Source organism: Equus przewalskii, chromosome 14 (assembly GCF_037783145.1).
Source record: "Equus przewalskii isolate Varuska chromosome 14, EquPr2, whole genome shotgun sequence".
NCBI lineage: Eukaryota > Metazoa > Chordata > Mammalia > Perissodactyla > Equidae > Equus > Equus przewalskii.
Window position 1 is genome coordinate 44,151,203 of NC_091844.1, and position 14,855 is coordinate 44,166,057.

At 36.2% G+C, this 14,855-nt stretch overlaps 1 protein-coding gene and 1 long non-coding RNA gene across 8 annotated transcripts in view; one reads left to right on the forward strand and one right to left on the reverse strand.

Annotated features, from left to right (window-relative positions):
• The window catches only part of PNPT1 (polyribonucleotide nucleotidyltransferase 1), a 46,352-nt gene extending 36,869 nt beyond the window's left edge, over nucleotides 1–9,483 (forward strand). For both annotated transcript variants that reach the window (XM_008512716.2, XM_070572657.1), the window contains exons 19-28: nucleotides 227–333; nucleotides 795–866; nucleotides 957–1,020; nucleotides 1,430–1,513; nucleotides 2,051–2,134; nucleotides 2,989–3,095; nucleotides 3,183–3,238; nucleotides 4,831–4,909; nucleotides 6,804–6,851; nucleotides 8,219–9,483. In XM_008512716.2, the coding sequence (XP_008510938.2) occupies nucleotides 227–333; nucleotides 795–866; nucleotides 957–1,020; nucleotides 1,430–1,513; nucleotides 2,051–2,134; nucleotides 2,989–3,095; nucleotides 3,183–3,238; nucleotides 4,831–4,909; nucleotides 6,804–6,851; nucleotides 8,219–8,377 (860 nt within the window). In that variant the 3' untranslated portion in view covers nucleotides 8,378–9,483. The remainder of the gene's footprint in view (nucleotides 1–226; nucleotides 334–794; nucleotides 867–956; nucleotides 1,021–1,429; nucleotides 1,514–2,050; nucleotides 2,135–2,988; nucleotides 3,096–3,182; nucleotides 3,239–4,830; nucleotides 4,910–6,803; nucleotides 6,852–8,218) is intronic.
• The window catches only part of LOC103546256 (uncharacterized), a 389,543-nt gene that overhangs the window by 357,897 nt on the left and 16,791 nt on the right, over nucleotides 1–14,855 (reverse strand). For all 6 annotated transcript variants that reach the window (XR_011526081.1, XR_011526080.1, XR_011526078.1 and 3 more), the window contains exon 2: nucleotides 2,510–2,610. This is a non-coding gene — a long non-coding RNA (uncharacterized lncRNA). The remainder of the gene's footprint in view (nucleotides 1–2,509; nucleotides 2,611–14,855) is intronic.

The following is a 14,855-nucleotide window of genomic DNA, read 5'->3' on the forward strand; positions in this document are numbered from 1 at the left end:
GTTTTTGCTGAGAACAATGATTACCTGTTAGAATTGTTTTCAGGGGCTTTTATTGTATGTTTAAGAAGAAATGAGGTAGATAACTTACTAAGACCTTTCCAATTTAGTTTTGATGGTTGTCAGTTTAGAACACCATCCACTTATATTAAAATAAATGTCAAGAGAATGATAAATATGTGTGATAGGCTGATGTACACATGACATACGTTCTTTTTCTCAACTATAGGGGTTCCAATTTCAACTGCTGTTGCAGGTGTGGCAATAGGATTGGTCACCAAAAACAATCCTGACAAGGGTGAAATAGAAGATTATCGTTTGCTGACAGATATTCTGGCAAGTATATTCACATTTTCAAATATTTAATGGTGAAGATTATACATACTTTACAAGCATCATATGCTTAGAAGAATGCTAATACTTGAGAAATAGAGGTCCTTGTTCTTACTTTCCCCCTCTGCATATTTGCCTTCGATTTCATAGGATGTAAGTTAAAAATATATATTACAGTATAATATCCATAATGGCTAACTTTAAGATGATCATAAATTAATCCTTAATGCATTTATGGGGGGAAATGTGATCGATCTAAAATGAAGTGATTTTCTGATGAGATATTTGTAACTTAAAAAAAGTCACAAATTGAAAGCAGTAGTTAATGTAGAAGATATTTCTTTGTGTGTAGTCTCAGAGGACACAGTTTACTTCTAAAGCTATCTTTTTTTAATTCCTCTACAATGACTGGGTGAATTTTGCTTTTATTTAAAACTACATCATAATTTTTTAAATTCCTTAAGGGAATTGAAGATTACAATGGTGACATGGATTTCAAAATAGCTGGCACTAATAAGGGAATAACTGCATTACAGGTATTTTGACACACGTTTTGTTTCATTTTGTAGTATTTAAATAACGTCATGAATCAATATTTATGTAATTTTTTGGCTTTTCCATATTAGGCTGATATTAAATTACCTGGAATACCAATAAAAATTGTAATGGAGGCCATTCAACAAGCCTCAGGTAAACCAAGCCAGTGCGCCTGATTCTCCTTTTATCATTGTTTAGTTTGTTAATGGGAATTAAAATTCCCATTAGGCTTATTATAAAAAGTAGGCTTATTATAAAATATTGCTTTAGAAAATGAAACTTCATGATCAACCAAAATCAAGATTAAGTTATTGGGCATATGACTAACGACCAAAGTGGGAGACCAGTGAAAATTCAATTTTTACAAATTCAGTAACTCTCTAAGATAGGATTTATGGAGAAGGAAATTGAAGTAGAATTGTCAAGGTAAATGAGATGTAAAGAGCTTTGATTATTAAGCTAAGGAGTTTGGATTTTACTCCATAAAAACTAAGAATACTGCTATATCTAATCACATTTATTTTATGTAGTTATAATTTTTATTATGCTTTATCTCTTATAGTGGCAAAGAAGGAGATACTACAGATTATGAACAAAACTATTTCAAAACCTCGAGCATCTAGAAAAGAAAATGGACCTCTTGTAGGTAATATATTAAAATTACTGATTTCAGGGTCAGTCCTGGTGGCCTAGTGGTTAAGTTCAGCACACTCCACTTCGGCAGCCCAGGTTTGTTTCCCAGGTGCAGACCTACACTGCTCTCTTAGCAGCCATGTTGTGATGGTGGCCCACATACTAAAAAATAGAGGAAGACTGGCATGGATGTTAGCTCAGGGCAAATCTTCCTCAGCAAAAGAAAAAAAAAAAATCAGTGAATTCATGATAAGGTAAACATTAATATATGAAAGTATATTACTATTTTTACATATTTTTTAACTCCATACACAAAACAAAAATATTTTAAATGCCTTTATAGTTAAAATACTTTAAATTTAGGGGGACATTCTTAGACATGAGAACTTTCAATAATTTTAGTCAAGTAACAAACTGTTTTTGTATTTCATACTGAAATAGTTTTACATGTGTCTAGCCCAAAAGAAAAAATCCTGAGTGACCAGGACATGTTTTAGCTTCATATATATATATTTGAACTATTTATATTTTTCTCTGTACTACATTTCAGAAACCATTCAGGTTCCATTATCAAAACGAGCAAAATTTGTTGGACCAGGTGGATATCATTTAAAAAAACTTCAGGCTGAAACAGGTAAGAGTTGTATGAAGTTTAGGTTTTTTATTTAATGCTAGACCATGTAAGTTTGCCATTTTATCCCTGTTGTGTTGTTCCAAAAATATATGTTTGAAAAATGAAAGACCAAGAGAAAAGGATATAACACTGACATGTCTCTACTGTAAGTTTTCTGTATGCTTCTTAATAAATCAGCAAACAATCATCCTTAACTATATTCAAGAAGGATGACATATAATTCATCAGTGTTTTCCAACATTTTAAAATCGAACATTTAGAAAAATGTTTCCTTTTTCACTTAGTCTTATTTAGACTCTTTTATTTAAACAGTATATGTAGAAATAGCATCCTTTGTTTTTTCTGGAAGCAACCTTTGGGTCATCTAGTACTTACCAGCTTTGAGGTTATTGAAGGATAATGAGAAGCAGAGTTGCCTTAGCCAGTTCTTAAGATTGAGAAACTGACGTGATTTCGTCCCTCATCTGTTTGCCACTCTAAAGGGTAAGAGGGAGAAAGAAGAAAAAATGAGGAAAGGGTTCTAGTATAGTTTTTACTCATAATTAAGAGAGCAAAACCAAACTTTCCAAAATTGGAACTTGACATACTTTATGCCACCGGATTGTGGACTCCAAGAAAGCAGGGACATTGGCTCACTGTGATATCCCCAGGGCTTAACCCAATGTTGGATACATAAGAGGTGTGCAATGTGTATTGGTGAATGAATCCCTTCATTCCTAAAGCAGTGATTAAACACAGCACAACCATGCTCAGCTACTTCCAGGTCACTCCCCTGCTCTCATATCTGCTTTTAAGACTAGTCTCAACTGGAATGAGCAAGTTAACTTTAATGTGTTAAATTATCTTTTTAAAAGGTGTAACTATTAGTCAGGTGGATGAAGAAACATTTTCTGTATTTGCACCAACACCCAGTGCTATGCATGAAGCAAGAGACTTCATTACTGAAATCTGCAAAGATGATGTAAGTATAGGTCTTATAATAGTCACTTTTTTCTACTTTTTGTTTCTGTTTTCTTTATGAATCTTATGGCTTATTTTGCACTTACAGCAAGAACAGCAATTAGAATTTGGAGCAGTATATACCGCTACAATAACTGAAATCAGGTAATACCAAGTAATATGCAGTGCTATGCTGGTTTTTATGAGATTTATATTATAAGCCCTTGGTAACTTCATGTTTGCTTTATTTACTTTGAACTTGTAAGGTGTTTAGATTATACATCAATTACCATATAATCATTATTTTTAAGGTATAACTTTATTTTCTACACTAGTTTGTAGATTTTCAGTAACATCAGGTTCTGTGATTATAATTATACTAATAGATTCATCTAACTGAATTTTCTTTAACCAAATTTCCAACCATTTTAATTTTCCCCAAAAACAGTAAATAGGCCCAAAATAGATTTAGCAATATTTCCTATTTCTTTCTTTGTTTTTTTGGTAGTTTCTTGTTGGTTTATTTTAAAAATAGTACTACTTAATGCCTAAGTAGCACATTTTTTAAATGCCAGTTTCAACCTCAAAATATTTTTCCCAGTTAAAAAAATTGGATTTTCAGGATCAAAAAATCCCCCCCCCCTTTTCTTTAGTGAAGAAGATTGTCCCTGAGCTAACATCTGTGCCAATCTTCCTCTATTTTTTGTATTTTTTCCTGGGCTGGCCCCAGAAAATACTTTTTTTTTTTAAGATTTTTTTATTTTTCCTTTTTCTCCAAAAGCCCTCTAGTACATAGTTGTGTATTTTTAGTGTGGGTCCTTCTAGCTGTGGCATGTGGGATGCTGCCTGAGCATGGCTTGATAAGCGGTGCCATGTCTGCATCCAGGATCTGAACTGGCAAAACCCTGGGCTGCCGAAGCAGAGTGCACAAACTCAACCACTTGGCCACGGGGCCAGTCCCAGAAAATCCCCTTTTTAAGAAAAAAAAGAAAGAAATTAAGAGATGTAGCATGAATGTTCAAAGCTATTTGAAATGAAAAATAAAAGGCAGTGGGATAATTTGTTTAATATCGCAGGTGAAAAGTAAGAAATGAGATGGCTTATTTTATTAGACTAGAGAAAAAAAGAAATTGTTAATGAGATAAGTATCCCGTTTTCTCTAACTTCTTTCCGTAATCACTACTACTTAATAGCCTGATGAGAATTTTACACTATTTTAAAATATTTAATGTCGTTCCAGAATTTTTGGGAAAATATTATTAAGAGAAATACAGAAGAAGAATATATATTCTAGGGGCTGGCCTGGTGGTGTAGTGGTTGAGTTTCACACTCCACTTCGCAGCCCAGGGTTCATGGGTTCATGTCCCAGGCGCAGACCTACACACCACTCATCAAGCCATGCTCTGGTGGCATCCCACATACAAAGAAGATTGGCACAGATGTTAGCTTAGGGCCAACCTTCCCCACCAAAAATAACCACGTAAGTGTTATATATATATATATAGTCTAAAAGCTTTTCACTGCATATTTTTCTTTTATCTTCTCTGTCCTTTGTTTGACAAGCATTTAAATAAAGGGCATATTTTCAATTGAAAAAATAAGTATCCCTTTTAGATAATCATACTTTTTACAGTTATATTGTACTGGAGGTTATTTGGGTTGTTATTTTGTTCTCCTATGAAAACATAATCACCCTTTGATTATCAGTAGATTTACAGATACTTATTATTTTAACTAGGCTTATTTCCTTTTTGTAGAGATGCTGGAGTAATGGTTAAACTATATCCTAATATGACTGCAGTACTACTTCATAACACACAACTTGATCAACGAAAGGTAAAAAAAAGACAGATTTGACTATTTTTAAAACTACTTTAAAATAACCATAGTTAAATTACCTAGGTTAATGAGAACGGTACACTTTGTCTACTACTAGCCTAATAGAGAAAACCAAAAATGACAGAGATGCTGCTGACAAAAGGTTGTACATTGTTTACCAGATATTTATGTTTCTCCTTCCATGATGGACTAGAAATAGCATCTAGAGTTAACAGACAGCAGTTACTAAAAATATCTAGCTATAGCCCTGTTTTCCCAATTTTCATGACCAACCAATCATGACAAGATAATTCTTAGGATGTTTTTTAAATTGATTTAATCTTTGTTGTAATATATACATTTGGAAGACTAAGAATATGCAACTATTCAGGAAAACTGTGGCAGCAGAGGATTAATAGGAATGTCTGTTTGACCATGTATTAAAATATATTATAAAGCTATAGAGAATAAAACAGTGTATTACTGGCCCAGAAGTAGACAATCCATGAAACAAGAAATAGAGACCAAAAATAAACCCAGTTACATACATGGGAATATAATACATGCTGAAAGTTGCATTTTGAATCAGTGAAGAAACAAAGATTATTCAATAAATCATATTGGTACAGCTGGTTATCATACAGCAGGATCTCTACTCTTTTTATACCAAAAGCCCATTTGGATCAAGGAGGTAAATGTAAAAAAAAAATTTTTTAAGGTGGTAAAAGAAGAAAAAGAAAATCCAGGCATGAGGGGGTGGAAGGGTTGAGGTAGGACACACATTTTCTTCTAAAAACTATGGCTATTTTAATAATCTTGGGACTGGGGAAATCTTTTTCAACATGATATCAAAGCCAAAAATGTAAATAAATTGATTAAATTTGATTTCATAATTTTTAAAAATCATATGGCAAAGTTACAATAAGGTTGAAAAGACAAGGAGCAGCTTAGGGAGAAAATGCTTATAACATATGACATGTTATCTATACAAAGGGCTTGTATAGATCAGTAAGAAAGATGAATATCAATAGGAAAATGAGCAAAGAACATAGACAAATCATTTTTTTAAAAAGCCAACCAAGATATTCAATATCTACACCAATTTTTTAAAATGAAAATAAAACCAAGTTATCATTTTTCAACTTTCAGATAGTTGAAAATTTCTAATGTGGGTAAGAGTATAGAGAAAAAATGGACATTCTCATACACTGTTGATAGGAATGTAAATTGGGACAAACTTTTTGGAGAGTTTGGTCAATGTGTATGAGTACCTTTGAACCTAGAAGTTGCACACGTAGGACTTTGTTCTGAGAGGATAATTAGAGTAGATGAATACATAATCATTGCAACACTGCAATTTATTTTTCCTCAGCTTTTTATTTTCAAAAATTTTAAACCTACAAAAAATTGAAAAAATAGTACACTGAACACTCATATATACCTTTCACCTACACTCGCCAATTATTAACATTTGCAACACTGGAATTTACAACAAATTAAATGACCATCTTTAGGAGATTGGTTATACAAATTATATCATTTGGATATTCAACTGTAATGCTTCATTTATTGATATGAAAAGACATCCTCAACACATTATTGAATGAAAGATCAGCATATTATAAAACAACAGGCTCAGTAAGGTCCGTTTTTACAAATGCAGTACACACACAAAATAGACATTTGTAGGGATGCTCATTAGAGTGTTAGTAGTAATTATCTACAATTAGAGGGGTTTGGGATGATTTTTACTATCTGAATACTTCTGTATTATTTTAAATATTTATAATTAACAGATTTTATAATCAGAAAAACCAATAATACTGTTTTCCACTTGGGAAAAAAATGTGTACTGCCATGGATATTAGATAATTATGCAAGAAAACTAATAGATCAACATGTTCTCTTTCAGATTAAACATCCCACTGCCCTAGGATTAGAAGTTGGCCAAGAAATTCAGGTACTTGTATCCAACCTTTTAGCCTTAAAGTTGTAAACTGTAATTGAAGTTTCAGTTATTTCAAAAAGTAAGCTAAATGAGGGGGCCAGACCAGTGGCATAGCGGTTAAGTTCGTGTGCTCTGCTTCAGCGGCCCAGGTTTCGTGGTTTCGGATCCCAGATGCACACCTAGCACCACTCATCAAGCCATGCTGTGGAGGCATCCCACATAAGATAGAGGAAGACTGGCACAGATCTTAGCTCAGTGACAATCTTCCTCAAGCAAAAAGAGGAAGATTGGCAACAGATGTTAGCTGAGGGTCAGTCTTCCTCACGAAAAGAGAAAAAAACTAAGCTAAAAGAATCGACTCAACATCTGTGATTTATATTATTTATATGCTGTGCTTCTTTTTTAACCTTAGGGTTGCTTAAACAGATTCTTTAAGGATTTAAGACACAATTCTTTGTCTCAAGGAGCTTACAGTTTAGTTAGAACAATAGTCCCCTTTAGAGCTTTTAAAAATACTTGAGGAGGTCAGTGATGGCTGGTTATGCAGTCAGTGATTTGGAGACAGGACGTGAGAACCCTGATAATGTAACTTTGTTGAAGGCCTTGAATGTTGTATTTGGGAATTTGAGACTTTAATTGCTTCTACACTGCTTGAGGCTAAAAGGTTTTGAGTTTATTGAAAGCCATGTTGTTTAGTTCTAGAATTCTGATAATAAAATTGACCTTTTTTATAGTCCTTTATGAATAGATGAAAGAACTCATGCTAGTCTGGATTTTTTTTCTGCATTCTAGTTATACCTAATACCCATGGCCTGAGTAACTAAGGCTTCTTTCTAGTTTATTCCCAATCAGTAGTCTCATTATTCAAAATAGCCTCCAGGGAAAGATGAGAACTAAGACATAGTATCTCTGTATAAACTTGTTTTTTTACATCAAAAGGGACTTAAAAACTGCCACCTTTCCCCCTGACTCTTTGTCTAGGCTCAAGTCAAGTAACCTCCAGTGTGATAGTCCTTTGAGCAGTAGTCTGAGTGATCTAAGAGTAGTCCTGCATAGTTTGTAGCACAGTTAGGCTTAGGAAGCCCTTGTCTAGAATCATTCACCATGGCTTTGACTGTTCTTCCAGTATAGGACCTGGAGAGGATAAGGCGGCACAGACGAGTCTGACAGATTATAAATGCTCCTGTCTCTTTTTTATAAGCACTACTTAACCAAATTATATTTATTAGCATATACCTCCACTTAGCACTGAGCTATGCTTTCAGTGAACAAGTAAAAATATTAGTCATTGCCTTATTTGGACCATGTAAATTTAAATATCTTTTAATCTGGATGTCGGTCAAAGTGCTGTTAACTTTAAATTTGGTTCTTTAACACAGGTGAAATACTTCGGGCGTGATCCGGCTGATGGAAGAATGAGGCTTTCTCGTAAAGTGCTCCAGTCTCCAGCTACAACTGTTGTCAAAACTCTAAACGACAGAAGTAGTATTATAATGGGAGAATCTATTTCACAGTCATCATCTAATTCTTCTCGGTGATTTTTTTTAAAGAGAATTCTAGAGTGATAGTCTGTAGAGGAAAATTTCAGTAATATCTTCTAATTGTAGATTTATATATAGTATAAATATATTCTAATGATTTGTATTAAAATGTTTATTTTATATGTGCCATTTTTTATTTCAAGAGTTACCTATATTCTCTTATTCTTATTTACATCATAAATCAAATATTATTAAAGTAAACCATTTATATGTCTTAGAAAAGATCATCCTTTAGTTTCTATAATTCTGAAATATCTGGGAAACTTAGAAATAATAGATCACACTTGCTACTATAATGGCTCTCTTCCTACACATCTTATTTTTCTTCTTTATATATAGTAGTGACAGTTTATTCTTAGTCCTCTTATAGCTTACATCTTTGCCCAAAAGCTTTACTTGCCTACAACTATTTCAGAAACTGGAACTTGCCATATTCAAAGTCAATCCCTATTCCTTTAGTATGGTTACCAGATATAGTAAGGAGTTGAGGGAGCTAAATTGATCTGTTTTTAATGATATACCAACTTTCAAACTGATCACAAAATCATAAACATAGTAGAGCAAATATTATAAATGGGATCCTCACAAGAATGAGGTAGTATGTTTTTCGAATTTAGAAAATATAGAAAAATCATTTACTCGTCAAATAGAACTAGATCATTTTTTGAGTGTGTATGTTGCTAATTATGGATGTTCTTGGTATAAGGGATGGAAGAATCATGATTTTCAGTTAATAAATAAATGTTTGAAACAGTCATGCATAGAGGCTGTTGATACAATTAGTAATAGCTTCATTCTCATCATTTAATATATTGTATTATAATTCCACAAAGTAAATGGCTCATGGAAGTCATAATTTAGAGTATGCAATCCTTTTATAAATCTGATAAAATATTGGTAAATTCATGATTCAGGGCTAACTAGCTCATAAAATATTAAAAATTGAGCTGGCCAAAGATGTTTTAAATGTGTGTATTTAAGCCAATAAACATTGATTATATATCTATAGTGTATAAATAGCATGTTAGGCAATGTTGATATACTTTCTGAAATACTAAAGATTAGTTGAAAATGAAGATTAAATTTAAACTAAATGCTTTGTACATTTGATTGTTCTATTTTATAATGACAGAAATTTTTATTCTCACTTTGCCTTCTCTTTAAGACATAATCCTTAATGGTAGAATTTCAAAACTATAATTTGTTTTTCTTAAGTTTTCTATTTTCTTTTTCAAAGGGACTCCCAACTGCTAATAATATGGAAAAATGAGACTGGTAGCACCACAAAGTGACAGTATAGCTCACTAATCACAAACCACCAAAAAAGTCCCATTTCTAATTAAACCAAGAGCCTATACTTTGAACTTTTATTTTTTTCTTCCTTCAAATCTTGGTAATTTGCCCTACTTTCCAATAAAGTTTTTCTTTGAGGGTTATTATATGCTAAAAACTCTAATTTATAATGACTCAAATCAAATTGAGTGCCCATCTTTGGTAAGTAGTGCAATATAGGTACTTAAAAGACTTTTTCCTCCATATTCTTTCTATTGACACCCTGTTACCAAACCAGGCTCGTTTTGCCCATTACACCGTATGCCAGTCACCAAGACCAGCAGAGAAAGGGTTTATTCACAAGGCTTGCCAAGATGGGAGACTGAGTCTCAAATCCACCTCCTCAAAAATGGGGATTAGGGATATTTATGGGATAAAGAGGCAGGGTGGTCTGTAGTGTGGGGATAGATGATTGGAGGTAAGGAAAAGTGAGGTAACTGATGATCTATGCAAGAGTAGTCGAGCTTCATGGCTCTTCATAGGACACATGTTCACAAAATGGTGGCATCAGCGTGATTTGAGGGTGGAGTTTTTGACCTGCTGATGTCAAAGGGTCACCTACTGGACATTTGCACAGGCCCAGTTGATGGGTCAATGGTCTCAACCAGCCTGAACTGGACAAGGAGTCAGCTTTCAGTTCCTGAAAAACAACTTAAGCACCCATTACCATGGTGACCCAAGAGTGAGAGATGTTATCTATAAGAAACCTGGTGGGATTCTGATAATATATTGTTTATCTACATGACTTTTAAGAATAATCATTAATGGCTATTGGGCCACCAGTTTCAATCCCCCTATTCTTTGATTATTCCTCATTCTTAAGGGATTTGGGGTGATGACCAATCTAGCTAATTCCTACTGAATTAGGGCATAGATCTGGGTTAGAGGAATGGAACTGTTTAGCACTCAGTTGGAAATATTCTCTTGTTCCTGGCTTGAGGTTGACATTTTACATTATTAGAATTTTTGTATCTTGTTCAACAGTTTTGGTACGTCGTCTAAAAGCACATTTTGTAATCAAGTATCCAACCAGAAGGAGAAGTATAGACAACCGAATTTTGAGAGTCCTTGCAGAATAGAACTGATCCCCTGGGGAATGCAAGAGAACAGTCCTGAAAATGAGTTTGGACTCAGCATCTCTGGGGATACTTCCTGTAGCCAGGTAGCCTGTTCTCTGATTTTCTCTACGTAAGTCTCAACCTCTGATGAGCTGTTAATATATATGCAACATGATGAGTTAGCTATTGCGCAAACTCCTTGTTCAGCCAGGATATAGTCTGAAGCTATCTGACTGTCCAGGATGACCCCTCCTGATGAAAGCTAATGCTCTCCGCTGGGCTGCTATTGCCTGTGCAGTTTCACTGGTGAGTATCCCTAAGGTGAGAGAGAGATTCTCTATCATGTGCTTGTGGGCTGCAACACCCCACCAAGGCAATAAAGTTTGTCCAAAGAAATATCTGGCATCATCTTCTTGAAAATTACTCAGGTAACTGGTAGCAATATCTGGCATAGACCACTTAGTTCTGGAAAAAAGTTTTAAAGAACTGATCCTATGCTGGGTCTCTACTGAGCTATACATAGATATAGGTGTAGCCAGGTACTCCAAAAGACAGTACCACTATATGAGCCAAGTAGCCAGGCAACTGTAGGCCCAACACTGATGATCAAACCCACAAACAAAAATATAACCAGGTGAGGTACAGATTTAGATTCCTGATTCCTGATGTAAGCATTTGAACTTTTATGTTATTTAACCATAAATCTGTTGCTTCTTTAGAGCACTCAGGGAAACTTTCCTTTGAAATTATGGAAAGATTTGAATTTGTTCATGATATTTGAAAGATTTCTTAGCTACGTAAAATAAGCTGTCACTGTGGATATGTACATGCAGGATATGGGGGAGTGAGGATGTAGCAGCCTCAGTCTATAACTTGTGTTTGTTGGTGAGCTGGAATAATTAGTTAATGTTTGGTATGCTGGTAAAGTTTGTTACGGGGATTACTATAGGGTCCTAATGTTCATGTACTGAGTGAACTTTTTGATGACATATCCAACATTCAGTGAGGTTTCCTGCTTTTGCCAAAGACTGGGAGATTCTCACAAATGAATTATCCTTCCAACAGTAAAGAGGGATGAAATAATTGATCAGGGAAAAGATGAAACCATACCTCAATAAAATCATGATTGTTAGAGAAGTAGTTCTAAAAGATTAGCAATAGGCTATGGAGTTACTTATCTGGTACTTGCAAAGAAAATGGTTCAACCCTCATAGTGTGCCAGTGAATGCACAGCTGGTCTGTAAGAAATGGAGAAATATGAAAAAGAGAGCAATTAGTAAAGTGCGGCTAGGATGTAAGAACCCTAATCGACCTTTGGCACGTCTCTCATTACCTAAGACTTTGGTTGAATTTTCTTCCATTTCCTGAAAAGGAACTTTAAGTCAGTCAAGGGTTCACAAGAATAAGAGGCAGGTAGTAAGGAGAAATCAGTGTCTGGAGTATGGAACCAGCCAAGGTTAGGATGATCTTGGCTATGATGTTCTTCCACAGCATGGTTCCCATTTCCCATGGTATTCTAATAGATGGGACGTGGTGGGTCTGATGGTTCTCTTGGGACCAGCTTAACTTGAGTATGGTGGATCCATGGCTTAATTCCTTTCAGCTTTATCAAGCAGTGGGTTACCAGCAGCACTTCATAGGGCCCAGTCCAGTGGGGGTGGAGCTGGTCCTCCAGATGCTTATTTCTCCAGGACACAAGTGATGCAGAAGAACATCTATGGGATACATTAACCTGCTAGAGGCAAACTCATGAATAGCAGTTAGAGTAGCTCTCAAAGACTGTACATACCTGACAGTGTCTAGTTCTTTAATCTGAGTTCCGTCCAGATCCCCCAAGGCATATTTAAAATATAGGAAGCGTCTCCCATATAACTGGAGCTTGCTTTTAGGGGCTACCCTCACACAGAGCAGGGTAACTGGCAAGGCTTTGTCCCAAGTTAAATTAGTCTCTTGGTAAATTTTAAAGACTTTTTAAGGGTGTGATTCATCTTTTCTGTTTGGCCAGTAGACTGTGGCCACCAAAAAGGCCCATGTAGTTTCTAGCAAATATTCAAGGTACCAGCTATCTCTGGTGTAATGATTGCTATGAATGCCTTTCCGTTGTCACTCTGAATAGACAAATGTAATCCAAACCTAGGAATTATTTCTTTTATAGGGCTTTAACCACTTCAGAGGCCTTTTCAGACCAGCAGGGAAGGGCTTCTACCCAGCAGTAAACATGTCCATGAATACCAGAAAATAGCTGAAATTCTCAGTGGCTCTTGACATCATTGTGAAATCAGTCTGCCAATCTTCCCCAGCTCCGGTTCCTCTGTATTGGACTCCTTTTAATACTGGTGGGGGTCCCACCTTTGGGTTATTTTTGGCACATATCATACATTTCTGAATCACCTTTGGAATGGTCCTTTGCATATTTGGTCTTATAATGAGTTTCTGAATCCACTGGAAGATGGCATCCCTACCATACAGGCTGCTCTGATGTATGTGACTTATTACATCTTCCATAAGATGTTCAAGGACAAGAATTGTTCCTTGCCTATTATAAATCCATCCTTCTTTGGTGTAGTGGTAGTCGGCGTCCTGAGAATGGGCAGGACCCCAGTTAAATCCCCATTCATTGGCCCTATCTAAGTCTTCAGAAGGGTATTTTGGGTGGCATTTCATCAAATCCACTTCAGGAATGAGAGCCATTATCGGAGACCTAGGTGCTTTTGTGCTGGCTGCTAGTTTTGCAGCCTTATCTGCCCAGTTGACTGCCCAGTTGGCAGTGAGACACTCAGATTTCTGGTGTCCTAGACAGTGGACAATGGCCACTGCTTTTACTTCTGGGATAGCCTCTAGTAAGTCCAAAGTTTCTTTGGCATGTTTAATCTTTTTCCCTGCAGTTAATAATCCTCTTTCTTTCCAGATGGCTCCTATGGGCATGGACCACTAAGAAAGTATACTTGGAATCAGTAAAAATGGTCACTGTCCTGTCCTTACCTAAATGGAGGGCTCTCATCAGAGCTCTAAGCTCTGCTTTTTGGACAGAGGTACCTAGTGGAAGGGCTTCCACTTCCAGAGTTTTGATGGGTTACCACCACATATCCAGCTTGGCGTTGTCCTTGCTCCATGAAGCTGCTCCCATCCATAACATCTCAAGGTCTGGATTTTCCAATGGCAGGTCTGTCAGATAGGGACAGCTGGAAAAAACTTGTTCGATTATCTGAATACAATTACGTACAGGTTCTTCAATACCAGTGGGAAGTAGAGTGGCTGGATTTAAAGTTGAGACCACTTTCAGAGCAACGTTAAGATTGTCTAGTACCATGGCTTGATACTTGCCTAGCCTCCAAGTAGCCTCCCTTTAGTTCCAAAAAAGGAAGCACACAGTGAGGAGTGTGCACAGTGGTGGGCTGATCCAACGTAAACTTCTCTGCCTCCTGCAACAAGTCACAGGTGGCTACTACCACTCTCAGGTAGACAAGCCATCCTTTAGCTACTATATCCAACTGTTTCAAGACAAAGGCAACAGACTTTCTCATGTTACCCAGATTCTGGGTGAGTACCCCGAGGCCTCTCAGGAACAGGTCAAACAGCTTTCTAATGTCTCGGAGGCCTAGAGCAGGGGCAGTTAGCAGCTTCTCTTTAATGGTTTGGAAGGCTTTGGCATTTTCCAGTCCAATTGAGGGGTTCATTGTCTTGTCCCTTGGGAGCCTCATACAGGGGCTTGGCTATCAGTCCACGGTTGGGGATCCAGATAGAGCAGAATCTTGCTATGCCCAGGAATCCTCGCAATTGTCTCCTAGAAGTGGGCACTGCTACCCTAGTTAGTGCCTCTCTCCTGTCAGGGAGTAGTATGCTTCTTTGCCCCTTTGACAGCTCAAAACCCAGATATTTAATAGCTATAAAATCTGGACCTTTTTCTTGGAGACCTCATAGCCACATTCGGCTAGGAAATTTAGTCAAAATCGTGTTTTGGTCTGGGGCCTCTTTGGTCTTACTAGCAATCAGAATGTCATCCACATACTGGAGAAGAGCTCCTTCTCTCAGCTGGAAATTCCTCAAATCACTGGCTAAAATTTCAGCAAAGACAGTAGGGGAGT